Source organism: Peromyscus californicus, unplaced genomic scaffold, assembly GCF_007827085.1.
Source record: "Peromyscus californicus insignis strain IS unplaced genomic scaffold, ASM782708v3 Scaffold_19__1_contigs__length_69161282, whole genome shotgun sequence".
Taxonomy (NCBI): Eukaryota; Metazoa; Chordata; class Mammalia; order Rodentia; family Cricetidae; genus Peromyscus; species Peromyscus californicus.
The window spans coordinates 57,614,322-57,637,628 of record NW_026294491.1 but is presented as its reverse complement, the minus strand read 5'-3'; the positions used below and the strand labels follow the sequence as shown (position 1 = coordinate 57,637,628).

Sequence of the window (23,307 nt, the reverse complement as noted above, 5' to 3'; positions counted from 1 at the left end):
TCTTGTGATACTGGTTCAAGTTTAATACTCACTAGTTTCTGACTAATGAAATTTCATAAAACTAGACTTTTATACACATTATTTTTGAAGACAAATAGTCATTCAGTGTTGGTCCTAAGTTTATTATTTTTCCATTGTGTCTGTCATACTCACTACTGTGTGGATCTGAACTGTGTAAGCACAGTTGTATATTAAGTATTTGTGCTTAGTACTTGAAAAGATAAGGAGGTGCCCGGTGGTGACACATGCTTTAATCCCAGGACTTGAGAGGCAGAGCCAGGCGGATCTCTGTGAGTTTGAGGCCAGCCTGGTCTATAGACCGAGATCCAGGACAGACACCAAAACTACACAGAGAAACCCTGTCTCAGGGGGAAAAAAACGCAAAAAAAAAAAAAAAAATCCCCAAAAGATAAGGAAGCAAATATGCTATATGTAGGAACATAAGTGTTTGGTGCCTTTTGGCTGGTGAAGTTGTTTTTAGTGACTGGCATACAATTATTCATAATACTGTTACTTAAGCATTTTTGTATCTAATAAGAAATATCTATCTCATTAAAATAGTGTTACCACCCCAAATAGTAAGCAAAGGTTACTGGAAGCATAAGAAAAAGCACATGTTATTTGTAACCAAGTTTTTATTTATTTATTTATTTATTTTTAAGTTTTAAACATTTAAAAAAAGATTTATTTACTTTTGTATACAGTATTTTGTCTGCATGTATCCCTGCAGGCCAGAAAAGGGCACCAGATCTCATTACAGATGTTTGTGAGCCACCATGTGGGTGCTGGGAATTGAACTCAGGACCTCTGGAAGAGCAAGCAGTAGGTGCTCTTAATGGTTGAGCATCTCTCCAGACCTGTAATCAGGTTTTTAATGAGTTCTGGCTCCACTGGGTAATTTTTAAAAGATTATTAGACACGTTAAAGTTCAACATTCAAACAACATATGCTTATTCACGTAGAACATGAAGGTTAATAATTTCTGCCTCAACCCCCCCCCCCAAAACCCCAAAAACCCTAAATAGTTTTGATTGTTAATAAGTATTTTTTAATCATCAGATGAAAAATCACTGCTGGAACAGAAACCTTCTAAACCAGCTGCTCCTCAAGTCCCACCCAAAAAGCCCACTCCACCTACCAAAGCCAATAATTTATTGCGGTCTCCTGGAACAGTGTACCCAAAGCGACCAGACAAACCAGTTCCTCCTCCACCTCCAGCAGCCAAGTAAGCTCTAACCTGCTTTATTACACGTCGATTACTTCCTTAACCTCAAGAGCTCTATTGCCTTTCCTAGTTTAAATGTCCGTTTTCCATAGAGTTACTTCTTTTTAGACTATTAATTCTTTAAATGTTAATCTAATATTCAGAATCAATGAATTCACTTAAACTCTTCTTGCATTTCTGAATTTGTTGTGACCAGTCTTAGGATTAGAAGCCTGTGTTAATACATAGCCTTACAGAACAGAAGGAAACTAGTATTGTGTCACACAAAATCTTTAATGCCATTCAGTCACTATTTAAAAGTTCTGTTTTACCTTCAAGTTATTTTTGCATGTTTGTTTTTCTCATTTCAGAATTAATGGAGAAGTTTCTACAATTTCTTCAAAGATTGAAACTGAGCCAGTATCAAAACCAAAGCTAGACCCTGAGCAATTGCCAGTTAGGCCAAAATCAGTAGACTTTGATGTCTTTTTAGTCAGAAACTCTAAAGAAACAGGTAAGCCAAAATATACAAGATATTGCTTTAAAAAGGAGTCAGAATGGATTTTAGAAACTTAAGATTTGTATATGCAACTTGCAGAAAGAAATAATGGCTATTAGTTGAAATGGGCTTAAAATTTGGCAGCCAGAGGAAAAATGAGGATATTAGGTGGGCAGAATGTAGTTGTATCTGAGCAGAGATTTCTTAATGTTGAGAAAGGAGTGAACAAGACTGACATGCTTAGTACTTTAGTATGTCTTTATAATGTAATGACCATTACTCCTAACGTAGACTCGAGTACATTTTGGTTTTAAAAGTTTGAAAATGAAGGGCCACAGAGATGGCTCAATGGTTATGAGTACTGGCTGTTCCTCCAGAGGACTTCGGTTCCTTTCCTTGAAACCACATGGCAGTTCATAACTGCCTGTAACTCCAGGTGACCGGAAGCCCTCTTCTGGCCACCATCTGTACCTACATGCATGCTTTTTAAAAAACATAATACTAGGATGACATACACTTTTAGTGCTAGCAATAATTTGTGTTTTATAAAACAAAAATCTTTATCTTCATCTGGAGATATCTTTTATCTACAAGAAAATATTTTTATTATTATTTATCAGCTGGCTTCACTTTTGCTAAATAGTGTTTCTTAAGATTTAGGACTTTTTTTTTTACCATCTTGTGTTATACATACATACATACTTCTTCTCGGTTCTTTATATAGTTGAAAGATGGAAAGCTGGAATCACAAACATCTTGGTGAACTTCTACCCGTTAAGAGCATTAGATAGTCATTACTTATGGTAATGGATATTATTTTGCATTCCTTTTTAGTTTCTATTTTCGAAGGACTTTTTTATGTATATTCTCTTTTTACTTTTATTGTAGCCCTAGGAAATAGGTGCTGTTTCCCCCATTTTATATGTAAACAGGTACAGACACATCAATATGCACATCACGAGTGCAAGAATGCTGAAGTCCTTGCATGTAGATAAATGCTCTGATGTAGTTTAGAAAATTTTAGTGTCATAAAAGCGTTTTTGGCTTCAGTGCTAACATTTTATATTTACATTTAAGCTTCAGTGGTAATTATACTTAGACTTGCCATGATTTTATAAAATATTCTGTTGAATTTTAAGTTTTAAAAATATAATCCTGTTTTTCTTCTGTCTTTTCAGTTTATCAGTGTAAAGTCTCATCTAATTTAAATATTTTGTAAACCTCTTTGTCATATTTGCACCCTTCTTCTCTGGATGGTGCTACATTCATACTAAATATTTGGGAATTGTGATGTTAACTATAGCTTAGAAAAGTTCACTAAAATAGAATCTTTGTGTCTTATTTGTAAAAATTGCCCTTATTTACTACTAAATGAAAAATGGAAAATGATTTAAAATATCCACTATTTTTATAGATGTTAGTAGTAAAATGATAACATTTTCACAACTCATGTTTTTATGTTGACTCAAAATATAATCAGACATATGTTTTCAAAAGTGATAGTTGAAGAAAATCTAGCTATTTATACAAATTTAATGCTTTAAATTAAAGTATCTGTTGGTATTACCTTTCAAATTACCCCAATTTTTTTGTGATCTTTATCACAAAAGTCTTAAATTTGATGGCTATCTTTGGGAATTGAAGTTTTTTTTTCTTTTTTTAAATATTGCTTTGTATCACTCTTGAATATCTGTTCTATTTGGTTTTAAGGTAGTAGAAGTTTTACAACACTTTAGATGAAATAAGCTTTTGCTTTCTTAAAAAAACTTGTTATTATTTTCAATTATATGTATGTTTGTGTGTCTGTGTGTGCATGCATATGTGAATTCAGGTTCTTATAGAGGCAAGACACATCAGATCCCCATGGAGGTGAAGTTACAGGTAGTTTGTGAGCGACTTCACGTGGTTGCTGGAAACAAAACTTTGGTCCTCTCCAAGAGCATTGTGCACTCTATTTTGTTGATTGAGATAAGGTCTCTCTATGTAGCCCTGGCTGTCTTGTAACTTGCTATGTGGACCAAGTTACATAGTTGGCCTCGACCTCCCAGAGATCCACCTGCCTTTGCCTCCAGAATGCGGGGGTTAAAGGCATATGCCACCATGCCTAGCCTCAGTACAGCTCTTAAGTTGAGCCATCTCATCAAGCCTTCAAGTTTTCACGTTTTTTCTATTTTCTCTCTAGATGTGCATCCATACACAGTTTTTTTTTTTCTAAAACATTTGTAGAAACAGTTCATTTAACAATTTTATACTCCTGGTCATGTTTGTCTTATGTCTGTGGTGCTTGTTCACTCTTCATATAATAGCCCTCGTGGAATAGAGCTTGAAAAGTTACAGTCTTTGGTTTAAGGTTTTTTCTTTTTTCTTTAATAAGTAAAGAATAGTTTAGAGGTGCTGAGATTGTCACAGGGCAGGAAAATTAGCAGTGAACTTTCAAGCAGCTGTCCTTGATTCTTGTTACTTAATTTGGTGGTGTACCACACTTATGCTCCGTCTTCAGTAATTATAAATTTTGGGAATTAAGTACAAATTCTTTACTGAGCAGTTGTTACATCCTTAGCAGAATGCTAGACACAGGTTCTTTTCTAGAATAGAGATGTCATGGCTGGCAGCAAATAGCTTCTCTTATAAACATCATTTCAAACAAAATTAGTTTCATACACTGTCTGTGTGTATAATTTTAAATAGATTTTTAAAGATAATTTGATAATATTTTAGTGCACATTTGTTTTGACTCTGACTTCTACCTGTACCTTGAAGCCAGCTATGAAATTTCCCACTGATAGAGTCCTGTTGCCACTCGAAGGCTTGATTTTTGAGCACTTTCAATCTGTCCTTATAATATACAAGTGTTCTACCTCTCCTGTGAGTTTTGGGTTGAGTACAACCTCAGATTTGGCATTTGGCTAGAACCTAGTTTGTAAGTCTCAGAAAATGTAAAATAGGGGTTGGAGAGGTGGCTCAGTGGTTAAAAGATAAGAGTATTGATCTTGCGGAGGACCTGAGTTCTCAGCACCCACATTGGACAGCTCACAACTCCTATAACTCAAGATCCTGGGGATAGGAAACCCTCTTCTGGCCTCCCTGAGCACGTGTATTCATGTGCACAGAGCTCCCACACAGACACATTCTTGTAATTAAAATATATGTCCTTTTTTTTTCTTCACGTGCACAGAGCCCCCACACAGACACATTCATGTAATTAAAAATAAAATATATGTCCTTTTTTTTCTTCTTCCTTTTTTTTTTCCAGAGCTGAGGACCGAACCCAGGGCCTTGCGGTTGCTAGGCAAGCACTCTACCACTGAGCTAAATCCCCAGCCCCTATATGTCTTTTTTAAAAAAGGAAATGTAAAAGAATATACATGGAAACGTTACTGAGTCCATTATCTTTTAAATCATTTTACGTAAAATAGTATAGTAGAAACCACATTGACTTTGGTGTTAAAACTATGGTTTTTATTCATTATGCAGGTTTATTCCTTGGATCATTTTTTTGCTTAACTTGTGACCAAATGAACCTCTTTATCCTCTGTCCTCCTGGAACACTGGATGTGGAGCATACTGGGAATGTTTTGTTTCTTTAGCCCCTCCATTGTTAAATCCATCTCATTCTGTTTCTGCTTTGATCTATGAAGGACATGATTTCCTTATCTCATTTTCAAAGTTTCCTGTTTATAGAGCTACAAATAAACATTGATGTATATATGTAAATACAGATGCTTTTTTAAAAAGTGCAAGAAAGTCATTCCTAGAGTATTCGTTTTTTTTTACTTTCCTTTTTTCTTTTAATGGTATGAAGTAATTTCAGTTTCCTCACCAGTGTGGTCATATATAGTAGTGCTACAGATTGTAGAGCTGTTAGGAACCGTGCTTTAATTTATTTCTCCTTTTCAAATATTTCATCAAAAATTAGTTTTAAGGAAAATTTCATTGCCATTACCAATTAATTATCAGTGACAGTCACATTTCTAAAATAACAATTTTTTAAGAAGCAAAAGTACTTTTCAAATTAGTTTTAGGACAGTAGGTAGGAAATTTACACCATGCAGTGGTGGTTCATGCCTTTAATCCCAGCACTTGGGAGGCAGAGGCAGGTGGATTTCTTTGAGCTCCAGGCCATCCTGGTCTACAGAGTGAGTTCCAGCACAACTAGTGCTACACAGAGAAGCCCTATCTCGGAAAACCAAACAGAAAGAATTTACCAGTAGCTTGCAATTACATTGAGAGGTTCAGATGAAGTGTCCTTTGATATAAGCATAGTAACTCTTTTGATTATTTTTTCTTGGATAAATTCATTTAAAATTAAAAGTAAATTCTTATAAAAAACTATATATCCATGGTATTGTTGAATAAATTATTCTTTCTCTTGCCTTTATAGCTGATTTACTTTTCTTTGAATTGCTTTTGTAATATTTACTCATGTATTTCAGGAATAATTTATGATGGAACTTTCCAAATAAGGCTACTATTAAGTAGTAAACATATACAGTGAGATTTGTATCCAAATTAGGAACAAAACAGTGTTCCTATTCCTAGTAATTATTCTTTTGCTTAAATCATGGAGAACTAGCATTAAGGCCTTAGTATCTCTCTTCTCTCTCTCTCTCTCTCTCTCTCTCTCTCTCTATATATATATATATATATATATATATATATATATATATATACACACACACACACACACACACGTGTGTGTGTGTGTGTGTGTGTGTGTATAATGAGAGATGTCAAAGATTGCATTGAATCAAATTCATAGTGAAGAATTTAAGAATACTATTTGCTCATGGCATATTTTTATTTTACAGTGTCATAGAATTAAAATCACCTTTATCACTGTAATGCACCAAACACTAGAACTTGACTAAAAAATGGTGTTATTTTAGTTACAACTATCTTATGAAATGTTATAACATTGACTTGTACCCTTGGCCTTTTACAGTAATAAGCTGTCCTTTTAGAAACTGTCTTGGTATTGTTCAGTGAGTAATATAATGTGGCTTAAAAATCTTATTGTATATTGAAATTAATAGTAATTGAAAATTTTCATTTTGAAAGACAAAGGGATAAATCTAAAATAAGTACACATTTTGTATAAGTTCAGATAACCTTGGTTGCTAGACATTGAAATGCTTCTATTCATCTACAACTGTTCTTTTTTTCCTGCTTTGTAAAATAATTTTTTTGGTTTAGTCTTTTTTCTAGACATTCCTATCCTTGACTTTTCTTTCCAGATTTTGTTTCCTAGCCTGTTTGCCATGTTTCCTCCCTTCTTACGTGTCAGGAAATTATCCTACCCTTCTCCATTTTGGTAAGATAACAATTTATAAAAGAAATCAAAGTAGTATATTCAATATAAGTAGGTGGTGCACATCAATCTTTTTTTTTGTAATTCTGCGAAAAGTGTACGTGTTTGTCTATTTATTCTAACCCTTTTGGTTTTCCATTTTAAAATAAATTGAAGTTCATTTTTGAAAACCTTTCTTGATTATAATTTAAAATATTCTTTTGATAATATAGCTCCAAAAAGTTGGCAACCATACAAATCATATTTTCTACCACAATTGATATATCACTTGACTCTTAAAAACCTGTCCATGTCTCCTTAGGACATACAGAAGTGTTAAGTGACTGTCAGAGTGACAGATGTGATTGTCAGAGTTGATGCTTTTATACCATTCTCACAGTGGAAATCCATTGTTTATTAACCTTAGATCACTTATAAAGGGTTAGGCGTATCATAAATCAAAAATGTGCACTATTTTCTTTTATTTGCTGTCTTAAATGGAGAACCTGAGAGTGTTTTAGAATGGTAAAGTTGTCTTGCTATTGTAACTTTAAATTGGATGTATGAAGCCATTTTATATGAGTGTGCTGTACTTTGTAAACCTACAGTTAAAAAAAATCTACCCTTTCTATTTCATTTTTCTTTAATTTCTTCCATTTTTTTTCTGTTTTGTTTCTCTTTTTTTTCCTGCAAGTTATTTAAATATGCATTTGAAAATTACTGCTTTGATCATAATGATAGAGTTTTCCCATAGGTCACTAATGGACATTTATCAGTTTAAAATATTTTTATACAAATTTTTTAATATATTTATGAACAGAATGAGATATACTTAACATTTAAACCAAACCTTTTAGGTTATATAATTCATTTTCCGCTAATGTTGCTTATTTCTTCCTATGGTTTGCTATATTTTATAATTAAAATTATCAAAAGACCAGAAAATTAAACTGATTTTTTTTATTATAGCATCTGTTTTGATGTATTTTTGGGTAGAACACACAAAGTAATCTATAAAAAACTTAATAATCAACCATTAGTTTAGTTATGCATTGTGCATTTCCAAAGTGATAACTCTTTTTACCTTGTATTCTACATCTGTTAAATGAAAATTCTGTAGATTACATTGAGTATAAAGTTTGATGAATTAAGCTTTTGAGATTGGCAATGATGAGTGTGTTTAGGTCTTTTATAAAGAAACAACAAATCATTGAATTTGGATATGTAAGTGTCTGATAAGTTTTATAACTGTCAGACAAATGGTAATGAGAAAGATGAATCTCGTGGAAGATTGGGATATTTTGGCTGTGGTTAGTATTCCTAGTTTCTTATCTGAGCTACAGGAAATTAGACTGATCAGGACAGTATCAGGAATTTACAAAAGATTTGGTGCCATATGTAGACATCTGAGCTTCAGAGTAATAACTTGTTTGAGGGTTTCTGGCTTCTCTAGAAAACTCAAGGCAATATATACCATTGTTCAAAGGGTATGAGTTATCATATATATCTTATATGCCCTTAAACACAAATTATTTGGTCAAGGATCAACTAGTCTTTGATTGATAGCAGAGAAACAAATTAGTGATCTATGTAGCATTTACACTTGGTACCTTATTTGCCTTAGATTTAAACTAGCTTATGATTCTTATGTCTAAGCTTTGAGTCCTAACTGTAACATTTGTATATGTTAACGTAATTAAATCATAATTTCACTTTACATTGAGAATACATAGAAAGCAACAGGGTATCAGGTACCGTTTAGTCCTTCAAATTTGTTATTAGTTCACAGTGTGAAGTTTAAAATACTGTACATGTAAAATTTTTCGAAGTTGTAATTAATTGAGAATTTAAATAGATTTTTAAAAATGTAAGAACCTCAAATGACAACTTTTTATTCTACATGGTACAGAATTCTTCCTGTAAGAACATTTTGTTGAGTATGACTGTTGGAAAGAGGTCTTACATGGCTAAAAAGGTCTTACTATATATGGTAGAAAGATTGATTTTTTTTTTTAAGAGCATGGGTATTGTTTTCCAAATGCATATATAAAGCACTGATCAATTTGTGAGCTTTCAACTTAGTGGTGACTTTTAATTCATAGTGTAAGAAACCAGAAATACTATTTTTTTTTTTTTTTTGGCCTTTTAGAAGGAACAACTCTCTTAGTTGGTAATACTTGTTTTTATTCTCTAGATATTGTAAATTTTGATGACATAGCTTCCTCAGAGAACTTGTTACATCTCACTGCAAATAGACCCAAGATGCCTGGAAGAAGATTGCCTGGCCGCTTCAATGGTGGACATTCTGTGAGTTTCTCTTACTTTAGGAAACCAGAAGATTAAGAAAGTGCTAAGTCTCCTTTAAGATGAAAATGAGTAGATTTATAACCACACCTCATTTTAAAACTCTGGAAGACAGCTTTATGATTCTTTATAAAAGAAAATACAGGAAAAGAGAGATGTTCAGTTCAATAGGGTCTTGTATGAAAGGTTCCAGAATCAGAAAATGGAGTTGTCTTGAGACCACAGTCACAGACGCAGGGACTTTGTTTAGTTAGCACTGCAGGGTCAGTGATGAGAACTGAGCAGCAGATCCAGACTCCAGGGACGGAGGGACACTATTTGTTCTCATAGCTGAGTAACTCCTTTCCATGTTTCTGTTTGTTGTTTGGAATGCAAATCTACTTCAGTGTTACTGTATTAGTTCATCAGCACAATGTAGCTTTAAAATTACCTCAGTGGAAAAAGCTTTTGTTTCTATGAGTAAAGCTGGTTTTGCCCTTCAGATATGCCAAAGTGCTTCAGAACTAGTCTGAAGTTCTGTGACTTATGATCCCCAGCCATGAGCGTGGGAATAGCAGTAACTAGGTGGTAGGAGTGTTGGCTGTATTGTGCACATGCTTATTGAATTTATGAAATCTCTGTCTTAATTTTTTTTTTAATGCTAAACATGTAGCCAACTCAAAGCCCAGAAAAAACCTTGAAATTACCAAAAGAAGATGATAGTGGCAACCTAAAGCTGTTGGAGCTTAAAAAGGATACGAGCTACTCTTCAAAGGTAGACCCATTGTGGCCTAAGAGTCGTTTGATTTTTAAGATGTGTTGTAGCCATCAATCAAGAAATTTAAGGTGTCTTTTTAGAAAGATTATTTTCTCTCTTTTGTCAAGAAATAAAGTAATTCTCACTGAAGTCACATCAGCTCTTTTAATAATAGAAGCGCTTACCTTATTTTAAAGAATGTGTTATATGTTTCATATTTCTAAGGCATAGATCTGTACATTGTTTCATTTTTTTATTAAACATACACTCTGGAATTAGGTCACATAAAATGATTTGGGGGGGTGGGACTTGTTTTGTTTGTTTTGAGGTAGGGTCTCTATGTGGCCCTGACTGGTCTGTACCTTCATATGTTTACCAGGCTCCTTCAAACTTGTGTTGATCCTTCTGCCTCCACCTCCATAGGCATGTATGACCCTGCTCAACTCCCAAAAAATTTCAGCCTAATTATTTATGAGGGTTAGCAGGTTGGAAATCATGATTTGTTCACTCATTCTTTAGTTTGCTTCTTGACACTCTCTTAAGTATTCCGTGTATACTGGAATTAGTGAAAGAGTAGATGGACCTGTCTATTACATGGTGATGTTTCTTTTCTAAAGTTAATCATTTTTATTAACTCAAGGTTAGTTATTACTCATTTTCATTCCAGAATATTTGGCCACTTCTTGAATTATCAAATACATTTAATCTGATTCTCTGTATTGTCAACAGTCTCTTGAAACATTTCTAAAAGGACTTATTTTAGTGAAATCCTCAAATAGTTTATAGACTTAACTAAATTCTTCATAATTACTTTTAAATGAGGCTTTGGATATTTATGACAATGAAGATTGAAACAGTGCCTTAGTGTTGATAGAGTTTTTCTTGTCAATACCCCACTAGGCAGATTGTCCACTAGATAAGCCAGTGGGTGTCTCCTGCCTTTAGACAAATCAAACCACTAGTGATTGCAGATGATTCTCTATTGAATCCCCCAGCAATGAATCCCAAACTGCTTTTGGAATTTCAGAGTTTTACTATTTTTTTTATGTTTTTATTCTTTGAGAATTTCATACAGTATATTTTGATCATATTTTTGTCCCTCCCCCAACTCTTCCCAGACACACCCACATCCACCTCCTTTCCCACCAAATTCACATTTTTTTCTGTCTTAACAAAACCCCAACCTACAAGAAAATAAGGAGTCCAGTTTGTGTTGGTCATCTATGCCTGAGCATGGGCCCTGCACTGGGGTGTGGTCAGTATACGCTTAGCTTTGCTCCATTGAAGAAAATGGATTTTCTCTTCTCCTAGCATCTATGAATTGCAGTCAACTTCTTTGCCAGGGGTGGGACTATATGTCCACTTCCCTCTCTGAGCTGGGAGTTTGTCTGGCTGGAGCTTATGCAGGTCCTGTACATGCTCTCCAGTCTCTGAGCTCATATGTGCATCTGCCCTTCGTGTCCTTTGAAGTCATCCACCACCCCTGGCTCTTATCATCTTTGTGCCTCTTACTCTACTTAGAGTCCTGAACTAAGGCAAGGGGTATGACACAGACATCCCATTTAGGACTGAGTACTCCACAGTCTCTTGTTCTCTGTACATTGTTCAGTTGTGGGTCTCTGTCTTAATTGCCATTTACTATAAGAAGCTTGTCTAATGAGTTTTGAGTGATGTACTAGTCAGAAATTCTGGTTGGAACTCATAGTTCAGGCTATAAGCAGTCCCACATCCAGTGCAGTGGGTCCCATTTATCTTGAAGCATAGTTGAATATCCTTTTTCTAAAATGTTTGAAGTCAGCATTTTGGAAAAATTTCAGATATGTGATTATATATATTTTAGGGCTGGGATTCAAGATTAAACATAAAATTCATTTGTTTTGCATAATTCCTTGCCCACATTTAAGCATGCCTGCACTTTTAAACGAAGTCTGGTGTAGAATTTTTTTGTTTTTGTTTTTCGAGACAGGGTTTCTCTGTGTAGTTTTGGTGCCTGTCCTGGATCTTGCTCTGTAGACCAGGCTGGCCTCAAACTCACAGAGATGCTCCTGGCTCTGCCTCCCGAGTGCTGGGATTAAAGGTGTGCGCCACCACCAGGCCCTGGTATAGAATTTTTAAGGTTAGGGATTTTCAGATTAGGAATGCTTAATATATACTACATTAATTGTTTGTATTCTTGTAAAATATTGTGATCTGCGAATGTAGTTTAGAGTGCTTGCCTAGCATGCACAGAGCCCTGGGTTTAATCCTTAGTACTGTATAAACTGTAATCTCAATACTTGGAAGGTGGGGGGCAGGAGGATTGGAAGTTTAATATATGAGGATCTGGAGTTATAAGCCAGCCTGGACTACATGTGGACCTGTGTTAAAAATGAAAACCAGCCCAGCACTCGGGAGGCAGAGCCAGGCGTATCTCTGTGAGTTCGAGGCCAGCCTGGACTACCAAGTGAGTTCCAGGAAAAGGCGCAAAGCTACACAGAGAAACCCTGTCTCGAAAAACCAAAAAAAAAAAAAAAAAAAAAAAGGGAAAACCAGAACAAAACATAATCTTCTGAATTTAAATATAATATTAAATATAAACATAAGCATAATGAGAAAAAATTTTTTTTTTGCAGCCATCTCTTTCAACACCTTCAAGTGCTTCTAAAGTAAATACATCTGCTTTCCTAACTTCATTAGAACTCAAAGCTAAAGCAGAAGCAGATGATGGGAAAAAAAGTTCCCTGGAAGAACTTAAAGCCCAGATTATTGAATTACTGTGTATTGTAGATGCATTGAAAAAGGATCATGGGTAAGTGATTTACTTTCTCCTAAGCACCCCTATAACATATACAAAGACTTCTTTTAGGCGTTGTCAGTTGAAAGTCTAGTCTCCTAAGTATACAAGTACATGTGTTTCAAAGACATTTCTATTATAGCACTTTCAGCAAAAGCTTGCTGGGAGAACTTGTTCCAGTGGCTCAGTTCTAGAAGGTCAGTATGTACCTGTGTGCTTAAGCAGGAGCTGGCCAGGCACAGGTGTTAGTCTTGAAAATCCTGAGAAAACTGCATTGGCATTTTGGGTAGGATCCAGATCCTCATACTTACCTCTCAGAAAACTTTGACCCCTGTTTCTGCTAGGCTTACATTAGATAGTTACAAAATGAGTGGGTCCCAACCCACAAGAGATCTCTAAAGCCCTCCTGTAACTCTGAAAGTACCTGTTGTTATTCATGCAGTGTTATGGATCGAGTCCAGAGTGTTGTGCTAATGCATTCTACTACCATTGACCTATGTCCACAGCCCGGAAAGTTTTTGATATGGTATATAGTAAGACATGCCTCATTAAAAGTTTTAGATCTACAAGAAGTTCAAAAGATAACCTGGTGTAGACCCCTCCCCTTTTTAATGAGGAAATCAGGATGTAGAAATAAAGCTATTTACGTGATAATTGCACAGTTCTTCAATGGCAGAGCCAACACTCAACCTTGTTTCTTTGATTGGTTTACAGATCTTTGGATCTATTGATATTTTAACCATAATCTTGCAAGTTCCATGGATAAATCAGATGAAAAGATCAACTAATCTAATTAAACAGAGGATGAGCCTGCTTATCCCATCTCATCTATATACCTACCTTCCCCAAAGGATTTCTTAGAATAGGATAAAATTCATGCTTAGACTCTGAGTCATATTTAACAATTTCTCTCTTAATTTGCATTCTGTATGAAAAGTGGTATTAACAATGTAAAGTAGGGCCTGATATGGTGATGAATGCCTTTAATCCCAACACTCTGGAGGCAGATTTAGAGTTCAAGGCCAGTTTAGTCGACACAGTGAGTTCCAAGTTAGCCAGGGCTGTGTAGACTCTACATCAAATAACAAAATAAAAGTAAATTGAAAATTAAAAATAACAAATGGGCACAAAAACTTGGTCTAGAATAACTACTGAAATATATTATCTATTGAATATATTGTGATTATAGAATTTGTCAATTAATATGCCAGGTCTTTCTTGAGAATTTGTCATTTGATATGCCTGGTCTTTCTTGAGTCTTTTGGTTGATCTATTTGAAAAAAAAAATCACAAATTTTGCACTACACAAGGTAGAAGCTGTATACTCATTCCTCTGTAAATGTTGAATACCTCCCACCAGTTATAAAATTCTCCTGACTTTTAAATTTTGTTGTTTTATACATTGGATACTCAGTGTACTCCTTTGAGACAGTGTATCACCTAGCCACATCTGGCCTTGTACTCTCAAATTTATTATTACCTTGAACTATTGATCCTCCTGTCTCATTGTCCCAAGTGCTGGAATTACAGATATGTGTCACCACACCTAGCCCAGGTTTAAGATTTTTAATGAAGTAGCACTTGCATACATAAATTGCCTGTAGGTTCTCTTAAATTATCAGGAGAATGAGTACAGTAGTTTTGATTCATTATGTACAATTACATATTTTAGAAATCTTTCCAAAGATTATTTTCAATATCCCAAATTTCTCTGGAAAAATGAAGGTAGATAGCAGGGATATTTTGTTGTTGTTTTGTTTTGTTAAATCTAAAATCAGAGAGCAACAAGAGAATAAGTAAATGATACATATTGGTATACTAATTGAGAGATGTACAGTGTGTAAGTGATGATGAATGATTGTGGCTACATGAAATGAACTTCAGTCAGTCCATGAAATGCAAGATGGGAACAAATTAGAAATATATATACATTGTTACTCCTTGTATGTAACATTAAAAAAACATGAAACCACGGGGGAAAATACTGTTTTAAGATATATTTGGGGCCAATGAGATGACTCCATAATGTTATCTTCTGCTTTCTGTGGGGAGGGTGAGGGAGTGTCTTGGTTAGGTTTCTATTGCTGTGTGGAGGCACCATGACCACGGCAACACTTATAAAGAAAACATTTAATTGAGGGGGCTTGCTTACAGTTCAGAGGTTCATTCCGTCATGGTGGGGAGGATGGTGGCACGTAGGCAGCAGACGTGGTGATGAAGCTGAGAGTCCTACATCTTGACTCAGAGGCAACAGGAAGGCACACTGAGTGAAGCTTGAGAAAAAGACCTTGAAGCCTACTACCACATTGACACACTTCCAGCAGAAGGTGTGTCCCAGATTAAAGGTGTGCCCTCCAGCCTCAGGGTCTGGATTAAAGGCATGTGTCATCCAGCCTCTTCCAACAAGACCATACTTCCTCCAACAAGGCCACACCTCCTAATGGTGCCACTCCCTGTGAGCTTGTGGGATCCAAATACATTCATACTGCCACAGGGAGAGGAAGAAAGGAAGGTAGAATGAGAGAATGTGAGCATGCAACATCTGTAATTATAGATGGCTGTGCGCTACCGTGTGGGAGCTGGGAATTGAACACCCACTTCTTTATTTTATATGGTGTTGGGGTGTGTGTGTGTGTGTGTACTTGGATCATGTCTACCTCTCACTACTACTTTGTAAGTCATTATCCTTCATGTTTTTCTCTCGACTACATGCCCTCTTACTGACTTGTTTTTAATAACCCGCTGAGTTCAGTTGGTGCACAGGTGAGGGGTTATCCGCTGGAGCACAGGCAAGCTATCAGGCTAAAACCCTGAAGAAAGCGGATGCTTCTCTTAGCAGCATCAACTGCCAGCAGCTCCTGAGCTTCTTCCTCAGTGCGCTGGAATGTTAACTGAGAAAGACAAACCCTTGCTTTTTTTGGTGACAAGGGCACCCACCCATGTTATCCTCAAATTCATTACATAGTGAAGGATGACCTTGAACTTATGATCTTGCCATTACCTCCCATGGTTGGAGATTAAACTGCCAGGCCCAGGTTTTTATGTTTTCTATAAGATTTTTTTTTCAGTAGATTTTGAAATTTTATTGTTTATTTTTCTTTTATGGATGTTTTGTTTGCATGTATGTCTGTGTATCATGTGTGTACCTGGTGTCTGTGGAGGCCAAAAGAGAGTATTGGATCCCCTGGGACAGGAGCTACAAACAGTTGTGAGCCACTATGTGGGTGCTGAGAACTGAACTTAGCCCTCTAGAAGAGCAGCCAATGCTCTTAATACCTGAGCCACCTCTCCAGCCCCTTTGTAGACATTTGTAAGCCATTTATCTATGTTGCTCTTTAGGAGAATTTATCTAGGAAATGTTGAAAGGCAAAAAAACTATACATGTCAATTTGAAAATTTGCAATACTAACCTAGTGATATTATTAATATGTGAATTCCCCTTTCTTATTTTCTGTGACCCCAGAACAACTAACAAATAAAACACCAGATATTTAAATATCAAATAGCAGTTTAAAGTGAAAAAATTAAGGTACCACCCTTCATCTAATTTGAGTCAGCTTACTCCATGACCTCTGGATGAATTTCTACTTCTAAATAAACTACTTACACTGCTTCCAGAAAAGAAAGGAAGTAAGAAAAATAAAAGTAAAATTGAACAGCTTGGATATATTTTAAAACAGTTTCTGGAAAAAAAAAACACAATACAAAATAAACACTTACAGAATTACCTTGTAGACATGGTCCAAAATATATACTTAGAGAATGATGGTGTAGGTCGGGTAGTGGTGGTGCACACCTTTAATCCTAGCACTCAGGAGGCAGAGCCAGGCGAATCTCTGTGAGTTTGAGGCCAGCCTGGTCTACAGAGCGAGATCCAGGATAGGCACCAAAACTACACAGAGAAACCCTGTCTCAAAAAAAAAAAACTAAAAACAAAACAAAACAAAATGATTATGTATAGATTAGAATTGAAAAAGTGACAGCATGAGTTAAAGAATACAGATTATTGGCTGGAATATTTTGGTTTGGGGAATTTAATGTAATATTAAATTGAAAACAATCGAGAGGAACTTGAAGTCCATTATCTTACCAGATAAATTGTAATTTGCCTTGTAATTAACCTAGTGATAGTCATTTTGGCATTTGTTTTGAGTTCTGGAGTGTTCAGCCTGTAAAATGTGTGATAGGTGATTATGGAGAACTGCTTTTAAAAGGCATGTATTATTTCACTATTTGTCCCTAGCTGTTTTAGAATTTATTTATTTATTAATTCGTATGTTTGTTTATTTGTTTTGGGGTTTTTTAAGACAGATCTTTCTGTGTAGCCTTGGTGCCCTAGAACTTGCTCTGTAGACTAGGCTGGCCTCAAACTCAGAGGCCCACCTGCCTCTGCTTCCCAAGTGCTGGGATTAAAGACATCTACCACCACTGCCTGGCTTAATTTCTTTATCTCAGATACATTTGTCACTCTTTTGGTGATTTTTTTTCTTTTTTTTTTAACTATTTAACTTTTTATTGATTTTTCGTGGATTTCACATTATACATCTCAACCCCACTCATCTCCCTATTCCTTCATATCTGCCCTCTATCCTTGCAATCCCCCCAAGATAGAACAAAATAAAATTTAAAAGAAAAGAAAAGCAAAATCTTGTCGCGGAAGCTGTAGTGTGATACAGTGAGTCATACAGTGTGCCCGTTAGTCCATACATCTTTACTCACAAGTGTTCATTGCAGTGAGTCATTGGTCTGGTTTGAGGCCTCTGGTTTTTGCCACCTGGGTGCTGGAAACCAAACCCAAGTCTTCTGTAAATGCAGTAAGTACTCTTAACCACTAAGCTATTTCTCAAGCTCCAATCCCCCATTTTAGCTCTTTTTAATGTCCCACTCCACCCCTATACTCCCAGTAACCTTTGCAATAGTAAGTTTTTAATGACTTCTTTGAATGGTCTTTAGTGTTATTTATATGGGGAGAAAAAATAATACCAAAGACATTTATTTTTATTATTATATGTGTTTCTGTTTGTGGTTATGTGCATGTTAGTGTATTCCTACAAAGTCCAGAGGAGGATATCAGATTCTGCTGGAACTGAAGTTATGAGTGGTTGTAAGCTACCTCATGTCAGTGCTAGAACTAAACTCAGATCCTCTGAAAGAGCAGAAAGTACTGTTTTTGTTTGTTTTTGATCTTACATTGAACTATTCAAACTAAAGAATTTGAAAATTTTCTAAATGAACATGGACATTCTTCCTAGGAACTTTTTTGTTGGGGTGGTGTGTGTGTGTGTGTGTGTGTGTGTGTGTGTGTGTGTGTGTGTGTGTGTGTGTGTGTGTGTGTGTGTAAGTTAAAGCTCCAATTAACATCAGTGAAATAGACTGTTTAACTGTAAAACTGAACAGTAAACTTTGCCTTTAGGGAAGAACTGGAAAAGCTACGCAAAGAATTAGAAGAAGAGAAGGCCATGCGGAATAATCTAGAGGTAATGCATTTCCAGTTTTAGAAAATGTGAGATTTTCCTTTTCCCTCTCTGTACTGCGTGGTTGGCCCTGCTACAAGTTATGCTCTCCTACCCCAGTTGACCACTGCACCATCCCTTAATAGCAATTTCTTAATCCTAAATTTCTTGTTGACTCTATAACATTGTTTTACTCTTGCAATTAGAAAGATTTTTTTCTTGCTTTTTCAGAATCACACGTGGGGCCTTGTGCTTGCTGAGGAAAGGTTTGGGGCCTGAGTTGTAGTCCCAGCACAGTAATTGTCCTGAGTATTAATTCAGGACAGTGTGTGGAGCACCTGGTATCTAATGGGTCTGAATAATCAGGACTGTTGTTTTCCTTGGTCTCCAATTCCTTGAGCTTTGTGTTTCTCCTCCCTCCCTCCCTCCCTCCCTCCCTCCCTCCCTCCCTCCCTCCCCTTTCCCTTCTCCTCCCCTCCCACCTCCCTCTCTCTTCTTGCCTTGAGGGGCAAGCAGGTCATGGTACTCACTTCCATTTGTCCCTGAAGAGGTTACATTATCTTTTTTCTAGGGATAGCTGGAAGTTACACTTAGTTTCTTCATCTTAACTTTTCTCCGTGTTTTTCACTTCACTTGTGTTCTGCCTTTGTCATTACCACTGTCACCCCTCTTCTACCTTGCTTCATTACCAACCTTCATTGTCTTTTCAGAGAATCAGAAAGTATGTTTTCGAAACTTCCTGACTTACAAGGGCTACTCCTCAGCTACGTATCCAGTAGGCTTAGATACTGCTGGAAACTGCACGGGGCTGTGAGGATATTTGATCCTACTGCAGAGGTGAAACAGGGTTTAGAATGATGGGATGTAGCTAGAGTCATGCTCTTCCTTCTGCGCCCTGTGGGAATCTGTATCCTGCAGAGCTCTCTGTGATCAGTGTACATTGTTGGTTATCACAACTCCATTGATATCTGACAGGTCTCCTTTGGCATCTTTGTTCTTTGTAGGAAAATATTCATTCCTCCTGCACCCCTATCTTTAAAGACAAAGCCTTTCTCCATCATCCAGCTGCCCCCTTGATCTGCTGTAGTTTTCATTTTTTTATTGGGTTCATTTGCCACAAGACAGACATAGCTCTCACTCTGCCCCCTAAAAATGTCCTACGTTTCCCATCTCAGATTCTTTACCTTGAAATCAGTCTTTTTTTCTGTTTGATTTCTTGAGACAGGCTGGCCCTAAACCCACTGAAGCATTCCTGCCCCAGCCTCCTGAGTACTGGGACTACAAACATGGGTCACTACATCCAGCCTCAAACCCATGGATTTTAGGTTATGCTTGCTGATGGCAGATCTGGGTTTCTTCTTCAGCTTCTGTAGCATGTCACAATGTTACCATTCCCACCTCTTAAAGGTTTTCTAGGTTCAGTGGCCCTGCTTTCTTTTCACTTTCTCTTTCCTTTTCCTTTCAAGAGATTTTTCCTTGCATGTGTTCGTGTGTAAGGGGTGTATGTGTGTGTCTGTTTTTCTTCCAGTACTTACTTCAGATGCTTGTATCACTTAACATTGTTGTTCTGGCTAAAGAAATACATTACTTTTTTTCTTATTTCTTGCTGTTTAGAAACTTGCATTGCTATGTTTTCTACTGACACTCTTATTCAACTATTATTTTTTTTGCACTCTGGGAAATTAGATTTTGATGTTGAAATCAGAATTCAGAGGCTAGAAAGTGTGGTCATGTGGTATAGATGTATAATTTAAACCTTACTAAAGGTATTTTATGTTGCACATTTATGTTTTGTTTTTAGGTGGAAATCGCAAAGCTGAAGAAAGCTGTTCTGTCTTCTTGAGGTGGTGTGGATCCGGTGTTTTTAATGCTCCGGGGATTTAGGAGCAACACTGTGAACTGAGCTGACTTGTTAAGACAACAGATGTGGTATTGTGATGAAGAAATGAGAGGACATGAACTAATATCTATTGAAAAGTTAGGGGGTGACACTTTTTTTTTATATATATATTTTGTTTTGCCAATATGGAAAAAAAAAAGAGGCCTTATTTCTTACTGTGCTGGGAGAGCAAACATTTCTGTTGTTTGCTTGAAAATACTACTGAATCTGTATAAAAAGGAATGAAAGTTCACAATAGTTTTTTTATTGAGACTTGTATTATTTTTAAAGAGTTCTATACTATAAATATCGTACTATCTTTACAAATAAGCTGTAAGATAAACTTTTTGAGATGGACGGATTAGCTTTATAGTAACTAGAGCCACTGCTTTCCTGTGATACATATGGACATAAACTTGTATACATACTCTGCATACACCACACACACACACACACACACACACACACACACACTTACTTTTAGCTTCTTACCAGGACTACACTGTTGTGCCTGTTTGTGTGCAGTGCTGTTTGTATATTTGGTGATAAAGTAGGAGTTCCTAGTTACCAGGTTCCTCACCCATGCAGAATTAATCATTAATGAAATAATAAAAATAAATTAAACTTCTAGAGTGTTCTATAATGCTCATACTATAGGATTCATTAAAGGAAGTTAGTTAAAATATACTGGATTAAGCTTTGGAAAAATAGGAGCCTTGTTCTCAATTCATGTGGCCTAAGGACTCGAAAAATGTCATGCTAAATTTGTGCCTAAACACATGTAAAATATGTAAACACCAGCCTCATTGCTGTATTCTTACACTCATTCTACAGCCCTGAATATTACTCATTTCATATAATTTTCACTAATGATAATCTTAGGAAACAAAGCCTCTAAACCCAGATCTTTTCAAACTTTCAGAATGAGGGTCCATATTGGGAAAGCTATTGTGAAAACACTCAGGTTTTACAGACATAATTTATCTAATGGAACAAACTAACTCCTAGAGATATTTTGGACTGTTACTTATGTAAAATGTTAAAAGAGTGTTAGTATTTCACAAATGGTAACATTATAGGTTATGTAAATCAAATATTGAAGATCATTTCAGGATGGATGCTTAGCCATTCTTCAGCATCACAAATCAACAATTAAATATCTTGGATCAGATCAACCACATTCAGGGTGGTATGCTTCAGACCAGGCAAACATTTAAAAATGTTGTATCTGTAGGGCAACATGTCTAAAAATAAAGAAGTTAATTTTAAAATGAGAAATGTTTTTATTTGTTAAAAATCAAAAGTTAGATTTTAAGGTTTACTTTAGTAAATGAATGTCAGATTGAAGGTATCATGCTTCTTTAAAAAAACAATACTTTTTCTTTACATTTTAATCTTAAAATAGAAAAATCTTTTAAAATAAGACTTCTTGTGTTGCTTCAAATAAAAGAGAACTGAAGTAGAAAATAATAGAATTGCCAACCCAAAGTTACACTTGATTAACTTCTGGGAACAGCATTAATTGTATATCAAGTGTGCATTTTAGCTTTTTTGGATGTTTGACAAAGGGTCTTATGTATCCCGGGCTGGACTTGACCTTGTTATGTAGCAAAGTTGATCTTAAACTTCTGATCCCCCTGCTTCTGCCTCCCAAGTGCTAAGATGCCAGACATGCCCCTGTGTCTATCCATTTTAACCATTTCAAGTCTAAGCTCATCTCATGAGAGGTGATGGATGAACAAAATTGTTCCATTTTATCTTTAAGTGATTAGTTAAATGAATTGCTTCTTGTTAATAAGTTAGCTGTTAATGACAGTCTTCAGATGAAAGTAAACTATTCCATCCTAGAAATCATCCTTTACCTTCCCCAATGGAGATTAATCTCCACCCACACTGCTGGGTGGGAAAGGCTCCAACAGTTCAAGGTGTGTTATTGAAGGTTATTTTAATAGAAAAGTAACATAAATATTCAACAGTAGGCGAGTGACTAATGTATGCTTTCTGGACAAATATATAGCTCATAGATGCCAATTAAAATGTAAAAAAAAAATGGGAAAATAATTCTAATAGAAAAACAGATAACAGAAAACTGAATTCATGTGATGTAAACATGATTAAGGAAAATAGAAGCACAACACTTATTGTATATTAAATGTATATTCATGTGCAATTTGGTTCCTTTCTGAACTATTATGTGTCATTGATCTTGGCCCTGGCAATACATATATTTTAATACTTGTAAACTATTAAAAAGGTTTATTGGAGTCGTGTATGGTGACAATATGCCTGTAGCTTGGAGACTAAGGAAGGAAAATCATGAGTTTGAGACCAGCCTGTGCTGCATAGGGACCCTATGTCCACAAGAAAGGAAACACTCTTCTTTGACGGTGGTGGTGGGTATTTTGCACTAATTCTTTCAGTCAGAATGGCAGTGGGTGCTGCAGTACATGCTTTTGCCTTCTCAGTCAGAATGGAGAAGTCATACTGGCTTTTTTTTTTTTTTTCTTCTGTATGTCTGTTTTTCTGCCTTTAACAAAATTCAGAAAAAACAAGCAAGCTTGAACTTATTTAAAGGGAAAAATGATTCCTTTAAAGTAGTAACTTGCCAGTATTTGCCCTTGATATGGGAACTTTTACTTATTCCTAATGTCACAAAATAATAGTAATAGTAACTTCTATTTTGATGTAACTTCTCCCTACATATTAGTATAAAAGACAGCATTGAATCTGTCATTGCCAAAGTACTAGTGGATGTATAGTTCAGTTTTGCTGTTCTTTGAAACACAATACTACTAAGTTTCTAATGGAATTTCAATGTTATTTTGGTGTGTTTATGACCACTACGCCTATTTCTTATTTAAAAGCTGTTACCTCTAAAGAACTGTGCAGGATTTCACTGAAAAGTCTGAAGATGCAAAGAGAGAATGGCCTGGTTTAACAGACATTTTTTTTTTTAACACTCCTTACTGTGATCACAGACAAGAAAAATGTTTCAAGTGCGCTGTACGTTTTTTGATGAATGTTTTAGGCTTGCATTGAAACTTGAAATGTATGAGTAGAATGAGACAATCTTTACAATCAGAATTGAGAGGTGTTACAGTTGAATGGCCTTGTGCTGTAGCAATAAAATGACCAAGTGCAATGACTTTAATAAAATCATCTTTCAAAAGTT

At 35.8% G+C, this 23,307-nt stretch overlaps 1 protein-coding gene across 1 annotated transcript in view; it reads left to right on the top strand.

Annotated features, from left to right (window-relative positions):
- The window catches only part of Cd2ap (CD2 associated protein), a 91,173-nt gene extending 67,866 nt beyond the window's left edge, over window positions 1–23,307 (top strand). Inside the window, exons 12-18 of the mRNA XM_052745382.1 lie at window positions 1,060–1,225; window positions 1,576–1,718; window positions 9,185–9,297; window positions 9,947–10,048; window positions 12,643–12,818; window positions 18,217–18,280; window positions 20,058–23,307. Coding sequence (XP_052601342.1) covers window positions 1,060–1,225; window positions 1,576–1,718; window positions 9,185–9,297; window positions 9,947–10,048; window positions 12,643–12,818; window positions 18,217–18,280; window positions 20,058–20,099 — 806 coding nt within the window. The 3' untranslated portion in view covers window positions 20,100–23,307. The remainder of the gene's footprint in view (window positions 1–1,059; window positions 1,226–1,575; window positions 1,719–9,184; window positions 9,298–9,946; window positions 10,049–12,642; window positions 12,819–18,216; window positions 18,281–20,057) is intronic.